At 53.0% G+C, this 15,710-nt stretch overlaps 1 protein-coding gene across 7 annotated transcripts in view; it reads right to left on the bottom strand.

The window, feature by feature from the left end:
• Nucleotides 1–15,710, bottom strand: part of MYH14 (myosin heavy chain 14) — an 83,824-nt gene that overhangs the window by 62,564 nt on the left and 5,550 nt on the right. The window contains exons 1-3 of one of the 7 annotated variants that reach the window (XM_045856192.1): nt 12,610–12,657; nt 7,388–7,798; nt 1,349–1,505 (exon numbers count right to left, since the gene is read on the bottom strand). In XM_045856192.1, the coding sequence (XP_045712148.1) occupies nt 1,349–1,505; nt 7,388–7,795 (565 nt within the window). In that variant the 5' untranslated portion in view covers nt 7,796–7,798; nt 12,610–12,657. Of the gene's footprint in view, nt 1–1,348; nt 1,506–7,387; nt 7,799–10,299; nt 10,425–10,972; nt 11,287–11,608; nt 11,817–12,609; nt 12,658–15,710 lie in introns of those variants that run through there. The other 6 variants (XM_045856191.1, XM_045856195.1, XM_045856194.1 and 3 more) reach the window with 6 other exon arrangements.

Here is a 15,710-nt window from a genome sequence, read left to right as displayed (position 1 = left end):
TGCCACCCCTGCTCTATTGCATAAAGCAGGTATGTTACAAATCGCCTGTTGGACCAGGGAGCCTGCATCAGGACCTGCAAGAGGTGGGGGTGGGTCTTGTGAAGACCCTGAGCCTCCCCCAGAGTTTCTGCCTCAGCAGGTCTGGGGCCCAAGTGTGAATTTCTGACAAGTTCCCAGGTGCTGCTCATGCGGCTGGTGAGGGGACGGCACTCTGAGAACCACTGCGTAATACGATACGAATATATTACTATAACACACCTTTGAAACAGAGCATGTACTAAATGCTGTAAGTTTAATACGTATAATATAACTATACTGCTGCATACTATTATGTGGCATATGATAGAAAGGTATAAATTTAAAAATATTTAAATTTCTAATCCTCACCTGAAGATGTGTTCATTGACTTTAGCGCGCGCAAGAGAGAAACACCAACGGGTTGCCTCCTGTACCCACCCTGACCAGCAATTTCACCCGAAACTTAGGTATGCCTCCTGACCGGTAATCGAACCCTCAACCTTTTGGTCCATGGGACAATGCTCAAACCAAATGAGCCACCCAGCCAAGGCTATTTCATATGTATTTTAATAGATACAAAATATTTACAAAAATAGATGACATATAAATAAGTAACAAGCGTATCCCTCATGTTACATGTGAGTTGCGCAACTCCGGCGGATTGATTCACCTTGCCGTGCTGTGAGTGGCGGCCCCTTTTAATAGCGCACCACCTGCCCAGCCATACACAGCAACCCCATTCGCCCATCACGCAAGGGGCTGCTGTTTACCCCAAGATAGTACAGAGCGTGTCAACAACGTCAGTGTTGAATGAATGAATGGACAATCTAAGTACCATTGTCTCAGGAGAAATTGGCAGGAGCCTGGCACCAACTGGCTCCCAAATGGTACTTGTCCAGAGAAGGGGTGAACATAGAGGCAGATAGAAAAGGGGCCTGCCCTGGCTGGTGTGGCTCAGTGGATTGAGGGCCAACCTGCGAACCAAAGGGTCGCCAGTTCGATTCCCAGTCAGGGCACATGCCTGGGTTACGGACCAGGTCCCCAGTAGGGGGCGTGCAACAGGCAACCACACACTGATATTTTTCTCCCTCTCTTTCTCCCTCTCTTTCCCTCTTTAATAATAAATAAATAAATAAATAAATAAAAGAAAGAAAGAAACAAAAGGGGCCTAACTGGGACCCAGAGCCCTGCCCAATCAGCCCTGCATTGTGTTTCCTGCCCAGCAGAGAAGCCTCACAGGTCCTAAAACCCTTGACCTGTCACCTGATCCTGATCCCCAGCCCCGCCCCTATCAAAGGGCCGCCTCCAGCAGCCCCAGCCCTACACTCACCTTGGAGCATGCTGCGGTAGGCCCCCTCGGTCACTGCATACACGTGGGGTGGCACTTCATGGCGCTTCTTGCCCCGGTACATCTCCACAATGGACTCCGTGTAGATGGGAAGCTGCTTGTAGGGGTTGATGACCACGCAGAAAAGGCCCGAGTACGTCTGCAGGGGACAAGAAGGAGGGTCTCAGTCACCAGCCTGCGGCCCAGCGGTACACAGCTGGGCAGGTGGTGCCCTGCACAATGACATCTGTCAAAGCGGTTGACATTCACACCTGACTATGTCCATTCGATCATTGTTATAGGCTATGGGTGGGAAAGAATCTTTCCAAATTGCACAAAGGTGCTGTGCGGATAAGGAGGGCCAGCCAGACTTCAGTCACAGCTTGTCACACCATGAAAGGGCCATGGGCAAGCCCATCTACTGCAGCATTCTTTTTCTTTTAAGGTTTTATTTACTTATTTTTAGAGGGAGGGGGAGGGAGAGAGAAAGAGGGAGAGAAACATCACTATGTGGTTGCCTCTTGTGCGCCCCCTACTGGGGACCTGGCCAGCAACCCAGGCCTGTGCCCTGACTGGGAATCGAACTGGTGACCCTTAGATTTGCAGGTCAACACTCAATCCATTAAACCACACCAGCCAGGGTGGTTGGAACAGTTCTTAAATGGTCCCATGGTCCTGAACCCAGGCCCAGCGGGTGCGTGGGTGACTTCAGGAAGTCTGTGAACTTGGATGAAAAAAGAAAAATTATGTCTTAATTGCCATGTGCCTAGAACCTGAAGTTGAGCATTTCCTCCAAGAAGAGTGGTCCATGAGTTTGAGAACCGGTGGTCTAACAATCTACTCTACACCTGTTTTCTGCAATGACACTTTGAGATATCATGTTTTTATATTCACATTATAAATAATATTTCACCATAGGTAAACTTAGTTGATTATATAACCTCGTTCGTTTAAGCGGACCCCGAGAGGCTGTTATTAATAGAAACCACAGAATATTGTCGTCGTGTTTGAGCTGCTGCTGACACTGTGAGCGCCCTTCCCGAGATATTCCGTGTGTGTTCAAGCACGTACATAAAAATATTTATTCCTCTTCCACCCCATTCAATGCCAACAGTTCTCGCCTGGTTTCCTGTCACTTGATAGTGTTTTGGAGATCGTTCCCTGCCCACACACTAACTGTGTTATAGGAATCCACTGTATAAACATGTCTTTGGGCCGTTTCCAGTCCTTGCCCTCATAAAGAATGCTACAGTACACCTTGGCTGGTGTGGCGCCATGGACTGAGTGCCAGTCTGCAAACTGGAGGGTCGCTAGTTCGATTCCCAGTCAGGGTACATGCCTGGGTTGCAGGCTAGGTCCCCAGTGGGGGGGGGGGGCATGTGAGAAGCGACCACACATTGATGTTTCTCTCCCTCTCTTTCTCCTTCCCTTCCCCTCTCTCTAAAAAATAAATAAATAAAAGCTTAAAAAACAAACAAACAAAAAAAAGCCCCTGTTCCAGCTGACCCAAAGCAGGGGGTAAACAACAGGCACTCAGGACACATAGAAGTAGTTACACAACTAGAGAGCTAGCTGGTTACCTAGCTAAACCAACCCAGAGAGCAAACTAGTTAAGCTAGCTGCAATTAGTTAGCTCAGCTACCAGAACTAGCTGCTTAGTGGCTTCACTAGTCACTATTAAACCAGTTAGCTACTTAGCCATCTATTCGGCTAATTAGCCGGCCAGCCGGTTACTTAGTTGGTGAGTAGCAGGACCGCTTTCAACTCCCTGACATCTGGTGCTTCCCAAGCAGGGCAGGGTGTGGCCACCGCAGGCTGCCCAGCTCCCAGGTGCCAACCTTTTAACGGTGGGAGGGTGGGTGGCCAGCCGGGAGCAGAGCAACCGGTTTGCTGGGTGCTCCAGGAGCCCCGCCCCCCCGCCTCAGAGGGCGGGGCAGCCGGGCCACATTCCCTGGGAGGGTATCTCATGGCTGCTGGCGCCCCGGCTGCACTCCTGCCTGGCGGAGGAGCCCACGCCCCCTGCCATCCTCCCACCTTAGCCCCATCCTGCCAGCCACACCTCGTCGCCTGGACGACACCCCTGACAGGAACCTGAGCTGGCTGCCAAGGCCAGGGGGCAAAGGGTAGAGGCTGGCGCACCCAGAGAGTGTTGGAGCCACCCGAGCGACCGGAGCACAGCTGGGGAGACCTGTTGGAAGGGTCTGCGGGGGCTGTCCCAGTACTGGGGACGCTGAAGGCAGACCCACCGGGTCCAGCTCAGCCCCGTGACTCTCCCCAGTCTCAGTTTCCTCCTTGAGAAACCAGGAACGGACACTCCCCACTTCATTACAGTGGCTGTGGGGATTAAGGGAGATAAAGAACAAAAACCAGGCAGCCCAAGGCGGGGCCCATAAAGGCGCTCTAAATATGGGTCCTGAGACTCCCAGGTACCCATCCCACCTGGGAGCTAAGAGCTCGCTGAGACTTCGAAACCACGTCAGCCCAGGGTTCTAGCTGTGTGACTTTACACAAGGGATGTGTCCTGTCTGAGCCTCAGTCTCCAGTCCTGGAAAATGGGGCTTTTCACCCATCACCTAGAAGGACTCTAAAAGTGAAGAGCCACAGTGCATCTCCCAGTGTCCCCCAGAGCAGGGCGCATCACAAGTGCTCCACAACCAGGTGCCCGGTCCTGACTGGTGTGACTCAGTGGGTTGGGCATCCTCCCACAAAGCAAAAGGTCGCTGGTTTGATTCCCGATTAGGGCACAGGCCTGGGTTGCAGTTCCGTCCCTGGTTGGGGCATATGAGTGGCAAATGATGGACATTTCTCTCTCATGTTGATGTTTCTCCTTCTTTCTGTCTCACTCCCTCCCCCCCTCTCTAAAAATACATAAAATCTTTAAAATAAATGGGTGTCCTCCCTCCCCCAAGCTTCCCAATGAAGGACAGTGGCTAAGAGTGATTCAAGGCCAAATAGCTTATTAGAGGCAGAAACCAGGTTTCCGAAGGCCTGGAAGCCCCACTTTCCACCGGGCAGCACTGCCTTCCCATCACTGGACCAGTCAACAAAGATGTCTTAAGCATGGGCCACACCTGACCAGCAGGGCACAGCTTGAATGGCACTTGTAGCATCTTCTAGCAGGGCAGCTCCGTGGCCACCTCAACCTGAGTCTCATTTCCTCATCAAGTGGGGATAGGAACAGTGCTCCCACATACAGGTGCTAGGAGCCATCCACAAGTTCATGTTGAACCTACGCGGCTCAGCACGGGCCCCAGAACGCCAAGGGTGCCTAATGCATCGGCTATAAACTTCTGCCAGGCCAATGCTTCCCCTCTGCAAGCCGTGGGAAAAGGAGGTGATAATCCCCACCTCACAGCCATGTCACGGCCAAGATCACATTGGAAAGAAGTTGAGAACAGCACCCAGTAAGAAATCTGGCCCTCACTAAGTGCCAAGTCGCTTCCCATCTGGGCTTCTGGAATCTTCCATCTCACTTCCATTTGTCAAGCCCCAGTTCTCTAGTTCCTGAGCCACAGCGTCAGCTTAGGCCTCGCCAATCCCCCCCCTCCCCACCACACCCCAGGACTTTCCCAATGATCCTCCTACTGCAGTACATAGGATGTAGGGTTTGGAGTCAGACGATCTGGGTTCAAATGCCAGCTTAGCCAGTTCCTCATTCTGAGGCCTAGTTCAAGTCCTGGCCCCTCTCTGAGGTTCAGTCTCCCCACCTGAAGAACAGGGATGATAATAGACACCTTACAAGGATGCCGTGAGGGTTTAGAGTATTTGTTAAAAGGCAAAGGGTGGCTTGGTGTTTGGGGGGTCCCTCTGATCTCCCTGCCTTTGGTGAGACCCAGGGAAGGGGCTCGGGCAGAGGCCTCTTTCCCAGCACTTCCAAAGGCGAGCGAGGAATCCGCAGCGCAGCCTAGGGGAGGTGCCAACCCATCCAGGGTGAGACAGCCCTCGATCCAAATCCCACATCTGCCACCACCGCCGAGGGGCCCTGAGCCGGCCGCTGGCCCTCTCCCAGCGCGTCTCCTCCTTCCCACACTGGGGACAGAACTCACACGGACATTCCCATCTTGTGCTTCGCAACCCTTCTCTGGGTGACCGTTGGGGCCAGTTTTCTTATTTCCATTTTTTTATACATCACATCGTTTGTTGAAATTTTTTTATTCCTCTCATTGAGGTTTTGTAGTATTTTTTAAATATAAAACCAAGCACTGCCCTGGTTTGGGTGGCCCAGTGGATTGAGTGTTGCCTTGTGAACCAAGGGGTCGCCGGTTCGATTCCCAGGCAGGACACATGCCGGGGTTGTGGGCCAAATGGGGGCTTGTGAGAGACAACCACACATTGATGTTTCTCTCCCTCTCTTTCTCCCTCCCTTCCCCTCTCTCTAAAAATAAACAAATAAAATATTTAAAACACACATAAAACAAGTGCTTTGCCTTTTAGGCTTTTAGTTAGGCATTTTTATGATTCCCCCCCAACCATGGGGCCAATTTAAACGAGCAAGGCAGTGAGACTCCAGGCGTCCAAGCTGGTGTTTGCAGCATAACTCTGGGGCCAGCTGCCCAAGTTCAAATCCTGGTAGGACTCCTTCATGGCTCTGTGACCTGGAACCCAAGCCACTTAACATTCCTGAACATCAGACCATAGCAAGAGTCCCTGGCCTGGAGGTGCGCCAATGACCTGCACGCGGCACTTAGAACAGTGCTCAGAACACCATGAGTGCTCCACAAATATTTGCCTGCCACCCGCTATTATTATTTTTCATTATTATTGCCGACATTCCTTGTCAATCTCTCCAATCCTGTTTGCTCTTAATAACGCTTTGGCTGCCCATTAGAACCACCCTGTAAGCTTATTAAAAACACCAAATCACTGCCTTGCTGGGTGGCTCAGTTGGTTGGAGCGTCATCCCACACACCAAAAGGTTGCAGGTTCGATCCCCAAGTGGGGCTCCTACAAGTGACAACTGACTGATGCTTCTGTCTCTGTAAAATCAATTTTAAAAAATTATCCTCCAGTGAGGATTAAAAAAATACCATATACCCTATCACACCCCCAAGAGCCTGATTTAAATGTGTTGCAATGGAACTCAGGTGTTGGTGTTAAAAAAAATACAAACGAATTCCCCAGATAATCCTAACTCGAAGGCAGGGTTAAGAAACGCTATCCTATTTCTTTTGTTTGTGGAAAAGATTATATAACGTGAGAGACGTTACATGCTTAACAGAGACGAGGCCGCCACACTCAACCTCCCCATTGTCCATCCCGTCTTAATCTTCAGAAGCACCACTGCAAAACAGCAGAGCCCGGGAGCTGGGCAGCCTGGGTCTGCTATGTTCAACCGGTGACCTTGGCTGAGGAACTGGACCTTTCTGCACCTCAATTTCTTTATCTATAAAATGCGTTATACTGGTGAAAGTGTACTGAGACAATGTATAATCTTTATGTAAACTATGTGTTCTCGGTAGTTTTTTTATCTCTTCGAAGTAATGGATTATTTAATTATAATCTGCTATGATATTTTTTTCACCCACCCCCTGGAGACAATATATTTTAGAGTGCCTAGTATATGCTTAATAAATGAGTTTGTATTGTCATTCAACCTCTCTGGGCCTCCGTTTCCTTTCAGATAAAATGGGGATAATGATAGACTCTACTCATGGAATGTAAGAAGAAATGAATTAACACACAGAAGCATTTAGCACAGAGCCTGGCACGTGGTTTCCCACACACAGTGGTTCTCACTAATTATTATTATAGTCCCATAGCCCTTCTCAAAACACGCTGGATGCATGATAGTTGATAATTCAGAATTTTTTTATACTTTAGGAAAATCATAACATGCATCTGCCATATAATATTAGGGGGAATCCCCATCAGGGCCCTAGGCAGTGGTGGAAATCCAATAACACAATTTGGCACATTAAGTGTGGGAATAGTCACACGAGGTGGGACAGAGATAATACACAGCCTCACGTTCGTTCACATCAGGGTGCTGACCCCCAGCCCCTCACCCCCGCACACCGCGCTCCCGGGCCAGAGGCCACTCACGTAGATGAGGCCGGAGTAGTACCGCTCGCGGAGGTTGTGCAGCACCGAGGCCTCGTTGAGGCACGTCAGCTCCGCCATGTCCTCGGCCTTGCTGAACTTGGGTGGGTTCATGCGCTGGATCTGGTCCCGGGGCAACCGCAGCCGTCGCCCACTCTCCGCCAGCTCCACCTCCGCCTCTTCCTCGCCCTCATCCAGCAGCGCCGCCGCCTCGAACCCGTGCAGCTCCGAAGGCACCCACACCAGGCGCCGCGCGGTCCACTCCACCTGCGGGGAGGTGCCCGAGCCTCCAGGCCCAGTACCCACGCCCGGCCCCAAGGGTGCGAACAGGAACGGCTGGGCCGCCTCGGGCACCGGGCCCGGCCTGGGGGACACCTTCCTCCTGGGCATGGTCATGGTCACCGCTGCCATGGTCTACAGGGGAACAGAAGATGAGGGAGGTCAAGTGTGGCTCCATCCTGGCCCCAAACCCCCAGGTCAGTCCCTACTGCCTTTCTTCTTCACCAAACCTCTTTCTTCATGTCATTCATTCACCTCTCTATCCATTCATTCTTTCAATAATTACATAATAAGCCAGGCAGTGATGCCAGGCACTCAGTGCTCAAGGTACTGATCGTACAGCAATGAAGAAGCCAGAAAAAGTCCCGTGCTTCATCAGGCATTTCCAGTCTAGCCCTGAGCTGTCCAGCACCAAGCCATGGCACCATGTGGCTGCTGGGCGCTTGAAAGGTGGCAAGTGAGTCCTGATCAGTGTAGCTGAGTTGGTTGGATCGTCCTCCCAAAAACTGAAAGGTGACAGGTTCAGTTCCCAGTCAGGGCCCAGGTTGTGGGTTCAGGTCCTGTTCACTCACCTGAACTGGGACTGACTAGGAATGTTTCTCTCCCTCCCTTCCTCTCTTTCTATAATCAGTCAGAAAGAAAGAGAGGAAGGAAGGAAGGAAGGAAGGAAGGAAGGAAGGAAGGAAGGAAGGAAGGAAGGGAAGGGAGGGAGGGAGGGAGGGAGGAAGGGGGGACCAAGGAATAAATTTTAATTATATTCAACTTTAATTAAATTTAAATGTAAATAGCCCCATGTGGCTACTGGACACTTGAGATGGAAACTACTAATGGAGGTGCAGTTCTAAATTTAAGATACACACTAGATTTCTATATGATGACATATTGCAATAATATTTCAGACATATCGAGTTAATAAAATGTGGCATTGACATTTTTACTTTTAAAAATTTTAATGTGGCTACTAGAAAAATTTAAATTACATATTTGGCTTGCACTATGTTTCTGTTGAATAGCACTGCTGTGATGCCAGGAGACAGATAAAAAGATAAATAATTATATAGCATGTTACATGGTGAGAAATGCCGAGGAGAAAAATAAGGCAGGGAACGGTGGGTGTTAGGGTTGAGAGGTGTTGCTGCTTTAACTGGAGTGGCCAGGGAAGGCTTCTCTGATGTGGCGTTTGAAGAAAGACCTGAGGGAAAGGAAGGGAGCAAACCATGGGAATGTCGGAGGAAACGTATTCCAGGGCTGGGAGAACAGCCAGTGCAAAGGCCCTGAGGCAGGAGTGAGGAGTGTACCTGGATGTCTGTGGCACTGTGAGAGGCCAGGGAGGCTGGAGTCTAGGGATGGAAGGAGAGAAGGTGGTAGGTGAGGTGAGACTGGGGACAAAAGGGGCCTGATTAGGTCATGATGAGGAACCTGACCTCTTAGATGGGAGCCTTTAAGGGTATCAACCTGATGTCGGTCATTCAGGTACCTAGACTCCCTCTGGTCTACCCCATACTTGCAGAGCAGACTAGAATCTCCTCCCTCAATTAACAGGGCCCTCCTTCCCTGTGACCTGTCTTCCTTGTCTGTGTAATGAATGCGGAGACTGGCCCCATTCATTCACTCTTCCATTCATTCAGTCTCCCTTCCCGGAGGCCGAGGCCAAGGAGCCTGGGGACCCTGAGATGAGCAGACAGGGCCCCACCTGGCGGAGCTCCTGGTCTGGAGTGATCCACTTCTGCTCTCAGACCAACCCAGTGTGAGCTGTGAGCTGTAATGGAGGCACTGGGTGAGCCAAAACGTACTAGGCCCCTCCCTGCCCTCAAAGGGGCCACACACCAGGACCGAACAGAACACAGCAGTTCCAGAACAGCCTAAGCACCATCGGGAAAAATATGCTCCCTGCCCCTCCTTATGCTCTGCTCCTGAAGAAGGAGCCTCTACTCTTTTCCACGGCCTCAGACGTCTGCGGGAACACCCTAACATTCCTGTCTCCCCCACCTTATAAGGTGCTTTTGCCTCTGGCCTCCAGGGCCCCCGCCCCGGCTCCAACATGCCCCTGGAGAGGTCCCCCCAAACACCCAGCTCCTCTCCAGGCATTCCCAGGCCTGGTCCCCTCAGGCTCTCGTCTTTCCTGCGGAGCCTTTCCCACCGGAAACCTGGCTCCAGGCCACACGTCCCACTGCCTCCAGGACCCTCTCCTCACACGCCCAGCGCCAGCAGTCCCTGCCCACGCTCGTTCCTGATTATCTGGGCCTCAAGCCCTGCGCCCCTGCCCTCAGATGGCAGGGTTCTACCACCATCGGATGGCATTTCGCCACCTCCTGGGCCCCAAGGGCCCCACATTGCCCTGTGTGGCCATGGTGCACACTGAGCCCGGCCCTGTCCCTAGGACTTTACCCTCATGCACCTTACCTCACCCCACCTACTTCCTCTCCAGCCCTCGGCCTTTGACCGGGAAGAGTTTGGGAGCTTTTGCAACCAGCCAGTCCTGTGTTTTTCCCTTCCTAGAGCCAGGAGCCCAGACCCCACGCCCTCCTCCTCCAGACTCAGGAGCCCAGGCCCCCAGCACCCTAATCTTTCAGGACCAAGGAGTCTGAACCCTCTGCTGCCTCCTCCCTCAGCCCCCTGACTCCAGGCCCCCTCACCTCACGGCAGCCAGGCTAGAGGTGAGGATGCCTGGGGACTGATTCTGAGGACTGACAACGGCCAGCAGCCCCACCCTCTTCAGCCAGCAGGAAAGCCTCTGCCCGGACTCATTACTGTCACCGGGGCAGGTGAAAGCACCTGCCCTGGGAGGAGTGGAGACTGCCAGACTAGGAGAGGAAAAGGAGCCAGGGATCCGCCCCTGGGGCAAGGGTTGGGGCCCTTGGCACCCAGCCCTCTGACCTCAGCAGAGCGCTGGTCCTTGCAAGTCCTCTCCACCCCCAGACTCAGAAATCTGGGCTCCCAGCCCCCTGCTCCCGCAAGCCCAGATGTCTAAAACCCCCGGCTGCTCTTGCTCAGACCCAGGAACCAGGCCCCTAGTCCACCCGGGATTCTGGACCCCCAACCCCTCCTCCCTCAGACCCAGGATTCCAGACCCCCAGCCCCTGGTCCAACAGACCCAGGAGCCGCTGACCCCAAATCCAGAGTCCTGGCCCGAGTGCCTTTCTCCCTCAAGACCTAGGAGTTCCGGCTCCCATCGCCGCCCGTATTCGGGCTGGGATTCCTGGCCCCCAACCCCCTTCCTCGGATCCAGGAATCCGAGCGCCCAAGCCACATTTCCCCGAGCCCCAAGCGCCTGGGTTACCGCCCCCTTATCCCGAAGATCCTCAGCACTACCTGGGGGCGCCGGTCGGTGCAGGAAGAGGGAAGGTGGGGAGGGGGCACAGGATTCCCCGGTCCCCTTCAGAGCTCTCAGGTGCGGCTACCTCCACGGTCCAGCGCGAGGCGGGGCCACGTCGCGTCACCAGGAGGGAGCCTGGCTCTGATGTCACCCAGCACCTGCCTGGCTTGGGAAGGGGGCGGGTCCTGGAGCTGCAAGCCCCGGACAAGAGGACGCGGGGAGGCGGGGGATGAGCCGGTAGCCAGGTGGGCGGCAGAGGCAGCCGCGGCGCCAGGGGCCCCTCCTTCTGGCCGGGTAAAGGTCAGGTGCCCGCTGCGGAGAGCGCTGAGGTCTCACGGGTTTGAATCCCGCTCAGGCTGTCTGGTCCTCAACTTTCCTCTCCGTGAATTTCGGTCGGTGAAGTAAATCAAACAATGTGGGAGAAGGGCGGGGCTTCAAAAACCAATGCCTCGTGACATCTAATCTCTCTCAGCCTCAGTGTCCCCGACCCAGGAAATGGGACAGTGCAACCTACAGAGGGCACCAGAAGCACCGACGAGGACCACAGAGCGTTACCCTGGCCTCGGGAGCTCCAGGCTCCTCACGGGTGAAAGGAGGCCTAAAGAGCGGTAAGCGCACCTACTACGTACCCCGTGTTTTCTGCTGTTAGAACGAACAGCTCTCTGAGCTCGGACTCCTAAAACGATCTCGGAGAAAACAAGGGGATGGGGACCATGAGCATCTCCGTTTCTCCGAGGGGAAACCGAGGCACGGAGAGGCGAAGTCGCGCGTTCAAGGTCATACCGTCAGTCGGTAAGAGGCAGAGCTGGGTGCAAGCCCCGATGGTTTTCTGCCAATTATAGAGAGGGGTTTGGGGGAGAACGTGCAGTGTTAGGTTCTCAAATATGTCAGTTTTCTCCGCTCATTTGGTAACTCTTTATCGAACCTTCCCCCCCCCCCATCTAAGCCACAGGGACCCCAGCCTTCCCCAGTGGACTACTGGGGGGTGAAAAGGGTTAAGGAACCCAGCACACAGTCGGTCTCCGAAGTGGGACTATCGACTCCGGCTCCCTGCAGTCACCCTGTCCAGCCTCGGTTTTCCCCTCCCTGTCAAATGGGTACAACAGAGCCCACTGCCAGTTCACATAATTACAGGACATGGTTTAGTTCCAACAAACAAAAGCGCCCGAGTGCTTGGTAGGCGCTCACGTAAGTCTCTCCCCACCCGTCTGCCTCTGCCAGTCCTGACCCGTGTCTCCGCTCCGCAGTTTTTACAAGTGACAACAGAGACGCTGTCATCTGGGGGCGGGGGACTGAAGGCGATGACTCAGGTATTAAAGCGTTTAAGGTCCCGAAGCGAGCCTCAGTTTCCCCATCTCCAGAATCGGTCCTAGGCCGTCAGCGAGGACCCCGATCCGGCCTCGCACACAGTAGGGACACGGATTGGAGGGGAGTATAGACGCCCCGCGTCGCCCCCCCACCCCGCGCGGGGCTGTCCCGCAGCACGCCCAAGGTGAGTGTCCCTGTCACCACTCCTGCCCCTGCGCTCACGCAGGCCTCCGGGGCCCCGTTCGCAGCCCCGAGGCCCCAGCCTCCCAGGCCCCTGCCTTGCTCTGCGCCTCCGGCGGGCAGCGAGCCCCGGGGCACTCACCGGCTTCCAGGGCCGTCCCGAGGCTTCGGCCTGAGGAGAAAGAGGGGCGGGCCCCTCCGGAAAGCCCCGCCCACACGAGCGCAAAGCGGGCCAATCCGCCTCCGCTGCGGCAAGCTACGGCCCCGCCCATGGGGAGCGCGCCGCCAATCAAGAGAAGCACCTGGCAGAAGAAGCCAATCAGAAGTTGTCGGAGTGTGCCAGCCGTGGGAAAAGAACCGCGCCTGAGCTCTGAGCTAGGCGGTGCGGTTGTGGGCGGGACCCGAGGTCTGACGAGCAGCGAGTTCGACCAATGATCAGGCGCGGGGGGCGGCCTGGGGCGGGAGGCCCAAGGGACTAGGGTGAATGGGCCGCTTTGTACGCGAGGAATGAATGGGGGCCTTTGTGAGGGCCGGCGTGTGGGGGGGCGGCTGGAGGCCGGAATGCCTGGGTCCCCGGGGAGCTGGCGGGCAGGAGAGACGGGAAAGAGAATTCACTTTTGTAGAACACCGACCGCGTACCAGGCACTCTCCCGGGCTCTCACCCACAGGGGAGGTGTGGGCGATACTGCCAGTAATAACGATCCTGTACTGAGTGCCCGATGTATGCCCAGGAGCTGGGCTAAGCGCTTTACCTGCATGATCTCATTTAATCCTTACAACTAGCATTTGAAATTGGTGTTATTAAGATCTTCATCTTTCAGATGAGGTAAACCGAAGCTAAGAAAGAGGGTGTTAATTGTGGAAAGTCACAGAGCTGGCAGGTGGAAGAACAAGAACTCGGATCTCACTAAATCTGACTCCAGAATTTCTGCTCTTAACCACTATGCTACACCCAAATGTTGGTTAGTGCTTCCCAACTTACAAATGGAAAAACTGAAGCGACTTCCCAAAGTCACAAAGAAAATGTTCCGCTGAACCCTGAGGTGCTGACCACGTCTAAAGTTCACCTTTTGCTGGTGAGCAGAGCACCACTGGTCTTTGAGGTGTATCCCCATTATACAGGTGTACCCAGAGTCTCCAAGAGGGACAAGCAGCTGGGGTGGGAACTGGGAGCTGCATGTCAATCAAGCCCCAGCCAGCCTGGCAGCCTGGCTCTGCTGCTTACCAGCTGTGTGGGCCTGGTTCAGTTGCTGGCCTTTTTTGAGATTGCATTTATTTCTGCATCTATAAAATGAGGATGATGGCTTCTCTGCCTCCACTCTGACAATCCCCCAAACACACAGACTGTCTACTGCCAATGGGATCCTGTTAAATTTTATTCTGACTGCTCTCCTGCCCTATTTAGAATCTTTCATGGCTCCATCTCAGAGTAAAAACGCCCAAGTCCACACCACAGTCCACAGAGGCCTGCATGATGGGCCCAGCCCCCCACCCCTGGGGGTCTGTCTGATCTCATCTCCCCTTCATTGGGCTCCAGCCACACTGGCCTTCTGGCTTTTCCTCAGTTCCTCAGACACTCCCAGGCATGGGCCGGGCTCAGGACCTTTGCATTTGCTCTTCCTTCTACCAGGAATGCTTTTTCCCCAGGTTGTGCATGGCTGCATCCCTCTCACATTGTCACATCTGCTCCAACATCACCTCCCTCAGGAGGTCTATTCTGACCATTCTATCGGAAGTTCCCCTAGTCACCCTCTCTCCCTCTGACCCTTCTCTGTTTCAGCTCATGATTCTTGGAGAGTTTGCTTTTTTGTCTATCTATTTATCATCTCTTTCCCCACTAAAATGTAAGTTCCATAAGGGCATGATTTGTTCAGTGCTGGATTTTCAGGGCCTATCATACAGTAGGCGCTCACTAAGTGTTTGTTGAATCAATGCTAACAAGTTTTCTGTATTGTGTGAATTCAATGAGTCAATGCATACAGAGTTGATGCATTGAGAAAAGGCAAAATAAACAGAGAACTCTTCTTCTTATTATTATTATTATTACCATTGTTATTTATTGCCCTAAAACAGCTTTCTGATAGCATGCAGGAGGGAAACAAGAGAGAAAGTCCAGAACTAACTAGGGAAAGAGCCAGAGAAGGGGAAAGGTTGAAAGGTAAGAGATGGGGAATGAAGAGACGGGAGGAGAGGCTGGAGCTGGGTGGAGGGCAAACAGAGGTGCAAACATCCAGCTCCCAGCTCATTTGCTTGGCAATGGAAAAGACCAGCCCTTGTGGGCAGACCGCAAGGTTGAAATTGCCATGGCAATGCCCACTTCTTTGCAAATCAGGAAATTGAGGTCCAGGGAGGCAAGGACTTTTCTGAAGGCATCTGCAGTGATAATACAGCTCATGTTTATGAGGCTTGCTTATGCACTGGGCACGTGACTGTCATTATCTCGATGTACCTTCATGCCATCCCTATGAGGTTGGCACAGTCATTACCCCACTTTCTAGGCCAGGTTGTCCTGGCTGTTCCTGGTGGCAGATCTGGGCTCAGACTGTGGGCTCAGTGAGTCAGACCCCCGAGTCTGTGCTCTTCGCCAAGACTGAGATGAGGGCACCTGTTACTCTGGCAGAGTGTCCTCCATGGGAGTCTTCTGCAGTGAGGATAACAGGAGCCTTCTCTCTCTTTTAAAATATGTTTATTGATTTCAAAGAGAAAGGAGAGGCTGGTGTGACTCAGTGGATGGAACACCAGCTTGCAAACCGAAGGGTCATGGGTTTGATTCATGGTCAGGGTACATGCCTGGGTTGAGGGCCAGGTCCCCAGTTGAGGGCAGGTGAGAGGCAACTGATTGATGTTTCTCTCCCTCTTTTTCTCCCTCCCTTCCCCTCTCTCTAAAAATAAATAAAGTCTTTTTTAAAAAAATAAAGAGAGAGAGAGAGAAAGGGAGAGAAACATCATTGTGAGAGAGGAGAAATGCCTATTGGTTGCCTCCCATACACTCCTCGGTCAGGGATCAAACACCCAACCTAGTATGTGCCCTGACCTGGAATCTAACCCCAACCTTTTGGTGTATGGGATGACGCTCCAACTGACTGAAATGCACAGTCCAGGGCGCAGTTGCTGTTCATTGAGTGCCAACTGTGTGCTGGACATTGTGTCCTTTGCATGTATTAACTCTCTCTTTGGATTCTTTCAACAATCTTATTAGATTGATACTTTTGTTATCTTCATTTGACTTATAGAAAACTTAGG

This window comes from Phyllostomus hastatus, unplaced genomic scaffold (assembly GCF_019186645.2).
Source record: "Phyllostomus hastatus isolate PE091 unplaced genomic scaffold, TTU_PhHast_1.1 phas_scaffold_1224, whole genome shotgun sequence".
NCBI lineage: Eukaryota > Metazoa > Chordata > Mammalia > Chiroptera > Phyllostomidae > Phyllostomus > Phyllostomus hastatus.
The sequence above is the reverse complement of the archived record's forward strand: the minus strand, read 5'-3'. Positions and strand labels throughout refer to the sequence as shown.